The sequence below is a fragment of the Dipodomys ordii genome, unplaced genomic scaffold (assembly GCF_000151885.1).
Source record: "Dipodomys ordii isolate 6190 unplaced genomic scaffold, Dord_2.0 Scaffold25, whole genome shotgun sequence".
Lineage (NCBI taxonomy): Eukaryota > Metazoa > Chordata > Mammalia > Rodentia > Heteromyidae > Dipodomys > Dipodomys ordii.
This window is the reverse complement of record NW_012267241.1, coordinates 9,805,517-9,811,367: the sequence shown is the minus strand read 5'-3', so window position 1 is coordinate 9,811,367 and position 5,851 is coordinate 9,805,517. Positions and strand designations below refer to the sequence as shown.

The 5,851-nt window shown below is 38.0% G+C and overlaps 1 protein-coding gene across 6 annotated transcripts in view; it reads left to right on the top strand.

Moving 5' to 3' along the window:
- The window catches only part of Dtna (dystrobrevin, alpha), a 328,938-nt gene that overhangs the window by 242,770 nt on the left and 80,317 nt on the right, over nt 1-5,851 (top strand). For all 6 annotated transcript variants that reach the window (XM_013014905.1, XM_013014910.1, XM_013014907.1 and 3 more), the window contains one exon: nt 5,287-5,372. In XM_013014905.1, coding sequence (XP_012870359.1) covers nt 5,287-5,372 — 86 coding nt within the window. The remainder of the gene's footprint in view (nt 1-5,286; nt 5,373-5,851) is intronic.

Here is a 5,851-nt window from a genome sequence, read left to right as displayed (position 1 = left end):
TTGGGGAGGAGGGGGAGGGGGAAGCGGAGAGGGGGAGGGATATGGAAAGGGATGGGAAGGGGAAACAAAGGAGGAAGCAACAACACTTGATAAGAAATATACTTATTACCTTGCCCATGTAATTGTAACCCCTCTGTACAATATTTTCACAATAATTAACTAAATAAATAAATAAAAAGAAAGAAAGAAACCATTAGGCAGAGCAGGACACAGTGGCTTATGCCTGTAATCACAACTACTTGAGAAGTATAAATAGAAGGATTGAAGTTTGAGTCCAGACCATGAAAAAAATCAAAATCCTAGCTCACCAAAACAAGCTGGGGTTGGCTCATATCTATAATCCCAGCTATACAGGAGGTAGATGTAGGAGAATTGCATTCCACAAAAGGAAGGAAGGGAGGAAGGAAGGAAGGAAGGAAGAAAGGAAGGAAGGAAGGAAGGAAGGAAGGAAGGAAGGAAGGAGACTGCAAGACTCCATCTGAAAAATAGCAAAAGCAAAAAAGAAAAGAAAAAAGAAAATGTTGGCGGTGGAGCTTAAGTGATAGAATACTTCTGTAGCAGTACAAGGCCTTGAGTTCAAGCCCCAGTACTGGAAAAGATAAAATGGAAAATAAACAGAACAAGGGGAAGGAAATGGAGAAACACATCAGTCAGAATTTAAATCTTGCTTTGAGGACCTGGAATTTATCTAGGGTGAGTTTACAATTTCAAACAGTAAACTTTCTTGGAAACTTGAGAAAATATACATCTCTTTTGAATTCAACCAGGTGTCCAGGAATTATCTACTTTCTTTTTCCTTTCTGTCGAAAGCAGAATTTTCCCCCAGGTAACTTTTGCCTAAAAAGTGGACAAAAATCCTTGTCAGGACATGGAAAGACCATATTCAAATAAAAGTTACTCACTTTTTATTATAAGTTAACCTTTAATGCAACCTATGGATGAGAGAGAGAGAGAGAGAGAGAGAGAACGCTAAGTGAAGGATGAACATGTTCCTCTTTCCATTTCTGATCAGCAGTCCACTAGGAAAACTGACAAGGTTCCAGTGTGAAACAACAAAGAATGAAAAGAAGTAAAATGTTTTTTCAAAATTTATTTCTGAAGCAATTTCAGTTTATATCGGATAATTTTCTTAGATTAACCTGGTTCTTTGAAATATCTTATTGAGTGTTAATCAAATACCACTGAACAACTTAATTGGATTTTTCTGGATATCAAGTGGGAATAGTAAATTTTGTTCAGGCAAGAGCTCAAGGATAATTGACTTAAAACCAGAACACATTCCATTACACCAGGAAACAAGAGTGGAGAAGATGAGTGAATTATGCATTATGCGTTGTGCCTTCTTTCCTACATTGATAAGTAAATTTTATTTTTTAAATAAATTATTTTCATAAAAATAGCATGCTACATCCAGGCACTGGGGGCTTGCACCTGTAATCCTGGCTACTCAGGAAGCTGAGATCTGAAGGTGGCAGTTCGAAGCTAGCCTAAGTAGAAAAATCCATGAGACTCTTATCCCTAAATAATTACCCTCCCTCCCCCCCCCCGCCAAAAAAGCCAGAAATGGTGTTGTGGCTCAAGCAGTAGAGCAGTAGTCTTAAGCAAAAGAAGCTCAAGGACAGTGCTCAGGCCGTGAGTTCAAACCCCAGGACCAGCACACACACACACACACACACACACATACACACACACACTAATAATATGCAAGTTGTAATTTCTTTTTAAAGCTTTCATGATGCCTTTTACACTGCTAAAGAACCAACTGTACTAGCAGTTTTAATTCACAAAGAAAAGCCCGTGTGGCTGTGTATTCATTACTGACATCAATGTCTGTGGTTCTCATGGGTGGGCTGGGTGCGTACTGTACTGGCAAGCACGTCTGGCCTTGTTCTGCCTTACAAGGTGGTATTGAACCTGAAGGTGTGCTGCCATGGTTTTTCAGAAAAGCAAAAGGCATTACAAAAGGCATTGCCCTGCTCTCAGGCTGTCAGGCCTTCAGCATTAGGGATAAATCTCTGGGTCTGCTTCCTGGACTCTTTCTTTAGGTCAGCTTCCTGAGTTGTGACTGACCTCCCTCACAGGTGCACTCCCCTCTTCTGGGGGGGGAGGGCACTGATGTGCACGTGCGTATTTATTTTGGGACAGCATGCTACTTTCTTGTTCTTGTGCACAAGAGTTTAGATCTTGCCATTTACAGACACCTAACAGATTTTCCCTGATGGCTCATAAATCAGACTTGGTTCCAATGAATGACTTATGGTGAACATAGTTCTTACATCTCTCCATTCAGGGTGTACCAATGTCACTCTATCCTTGTTCCTGTGTCAAATGCCAATTTTTATTCACAGAAACATAAATGTCTCAAAGTGACATTTCATTTAAGTAATGGTCTTTGAGATAGAATCCGGCCAAAGGTCTTTTGAATATTTTCCCCTTCCTTTGTTCCATCCTGTTAGATCTACTGAAAATATACCTTAGGAGGGAAAGGAAATCCATTTGTATTTACATCTTATATGTCTGCATTCCACTGTAGAGCTGATTGTATCACTCCCTCATTAAAGATTTATCCCATGCTTGGGGTTCCAGGGTCTGAACCCAAGGAGAATCATTGGAAGCATTTAAGTCCCTGCTGACAGTGAGTTCTGCTTCCTGACAGGGGTCACATTTGCAACCCGGCATGCTAGCCTGCATAACTAGATTCCAGGGGCCTAATTTCACCCTTGAGTTCCTGCAAATTCTCATTCAGCTACCCTCCACTTGGTGATTTATCTAGATTTATTGTATCAATTTGGCAGAACAGCTCTGATACAATGGCACTTGATTTAATATCATCCGTCTTCCCTGTCTAGGAAAAAGATAGGATTGCAATCTTCGTATAATCTTCTTCATTAAAAGCTAAGGTTTAAGAACTCACTCATGGCCTATCTGCCTTCCATCCTTGGGAGAACTCTCCATTCCAACCTCATCTGTGCTCAGTCCTCTCCCTTGAGTTAAATTGTTCTCTCTGATTTGTTGAGAGGACTTTGTATGGTGCTCTCAGTCTCATAGATAATGCTCCTTGATGTCTTAGAATTTTGAAATCTACCTATTGCTGTATTTCCCCTAAGCTCCATTCAATGATACTTCCCAGTTCTTACTGTTTAAACCAAGTTCCCAGTTAAGAAAATGAACTGATTATTTCTTGGAGTAATATGTCTGAAACCTCCAGCAATCTCTGAAATTAAGAATTCACAGAATGCAGAATAATTTTGACTAAGGTAGCTTTTCGAAAACCATTGAATTTTTATTGCAGTCTCTTGCTTCAAAGTTAGTAAACCACTTAATGAATAGGCCTTCAAAATTCCAGGGGTAGCTACTATAATGATTAATATTCATTCATATAAGAAATATATGGTTCACAAAGTGTGAGATAAAAATTGGGCATTGGGAATTCAGAAGAACAATCTCTTCTTTCCCCCCAGTCCTCAAGCATCTCAATGTGGAGTCAAGTCACATTCAAACATGTACATATCATGTAACTACAAGTAAGTATCATAAGATAGGTAAAAGTGAGGGAGAGAGTGTCTCTCCCTATTCAAGAGAGCCATGTGAGGAATGGAATTAATAGTGTCCTAACGAGTAGATTAAGGGATTCTGGGAAGATGTAGTGGGGAGACCAGGCACCAGGAGGGACTGAACACTGTGACTGTGGTGTGTAGTGCAACAACAAATGGTAGCTTTAGAGGCTGGAGGAGAAGGTTAGGTATGCCATGATAAAAAAAAAAAAAAGATAGACTGCTTCCTGTGGGCAAAAGGAGGCAGTGTGGGGTTTAAATGATGGAATCCTGTGATCAAATTTGTGTTCTGAGTAAGAAAGCAGAGACATCATTTTGGAGGTTATGAATGTGCTAGATTTGAGGGTGGATGGGAACAATAACACAGGAAGTGGACAGAAAGAAATAGATTTAATGCACAGCTAAGAGGTAGCTATGTTCAGAATGGTAGCAAATCAGAGAACAGGGTATCAAGAGTGAACCCTGATCCAGGATTTGTTTTAAAGCAGCTAGATACATGGTGGTTCTAAAAACTAGAAGGGTAGGCGAGGAAAAGCAGTTAGGATTAGGGTTGACCTGTACTCTTTGAAATCACCCTGTGAACATGAGTTCACTGGGTTCAGTGTAAGCTATCCACATGGACATTTCCAATAAGCAAGTACCTAGGAGTGGTGCTCAAGTTTAGAAACATTGTATTCTGGCTAACTATATTTCACATACAGCAGCAAAGACAAATAACAATGATTCATCTCTGAATTCTAATATGGATTATTTATTCTATCTCATTCTTCTAATATATCAATCACAGGAATCTTATTCTGATAAATGATTTATTCTATATACTATTTAGTTATTGTATCCCCTTCTTCTAATATAGCAATCACAGAACTCTTATTCATATAAATTATTTATTCTGTACACTCAGGCCTTGTCATTACAGATGTTATTTACCTTCTAGCTGCATTATTTAAAAATCTCTTGATCATTCAAAATAGCAACTATCGAAGCAGTGAATTACTAACACAATATTCTTTCTATTTCCAAGAGTATATGAATAAACAGTTTATTCTGGCTAGAAAGCAATTTTACTGAAACATTATACTTACTATAGTATGCCTTTTCTGGAACATTTTGTAATGGACACGTTCATTATGCTTCCTAAATCAGTGAGTATTTAGGTTAGAAGTGGAACTATTCGACTAGAGCTCTACTTTCATCTTTTAATAATACCACCTCTCTTTGAAAACAATAACTGCATCACATAAACATGGTTGTCTTGGGTAGGAAATGATAGTTGAATAAAGTATATGAGAAGCAAGTTCCCATAGTTACCTTACCTTCTGATTTAGCAGTTGTTCTAAGAAATAATTCTGAAGTTTCTAAAGCCTGTTTAAGTAAATTGTAGAGACTTCACTCATCATGCACAAAATTATTTTATGAAACCAAAGGAGGGAAAATGTTCTGCTATTTAAATCCATAGTTAACTGATGTGTGTCCTTCTGATTGTTAACCCATGTGTTGAGTAAGTGACATATATGGAAGATAATTGGGGAAATTCTGATGCCTCTTGAAAAGGAACACTGAATAGACATTCAGAAATGCATATGTAATCATGTGTTTTCTAAAATGGATGTAGTCACCTAATGCATAGTACCACATATCTTGTGATTGCTTCACAATAGAAACTGTCAAGCTTCATTATCAAAACTTCTCCAAATGACATTATGTTTTCTTTTTTATTATCATTACACAGGGAAGGCCATGGAAAAATTTCCGTATTTGCTGTCAAAATGGCTTTAGCCACTTTGTGTGGAGGGAAGATCATGGACAAATTAAGATGTAAGTTTTATTCCTTGGATCACTCTTTGCATATCTTTCTTGTGCACCACATTTCCTCTACCTTCTTCCTGCCATGTTCCCCTGCCCATGTGTGTCTTTCCTCATTCTGTGAGAGCTGTTTGAAATGCATTCTTCTTTGATCTTTGGATTTTGTTATAGACTTTTTTCCTATTAGGAAAATGTTAAAGAAGCTCATGTTTTTCCAATGCTTATGTATTATTATTATTATTATTTATAACTTGTTGAGCATCTCCAACTAAAGTCTTTGCCATATTTAAGCCAGACAAACATTCCTTTAGGTATTACACTGTACTTCTTTACAAGAAATCCAGCAGTATAGATAAGCCAGACAAACATTCCTTTAGGTATTACACTGTACTTCTTTACAAGAAATCCAGCAGTATAGATTTGAGTCTAAATTGGTCAGATGTCTCCCTCCCGCTAAGTACTGTAAAATCAAAGCTCCAGACCCATTTCCT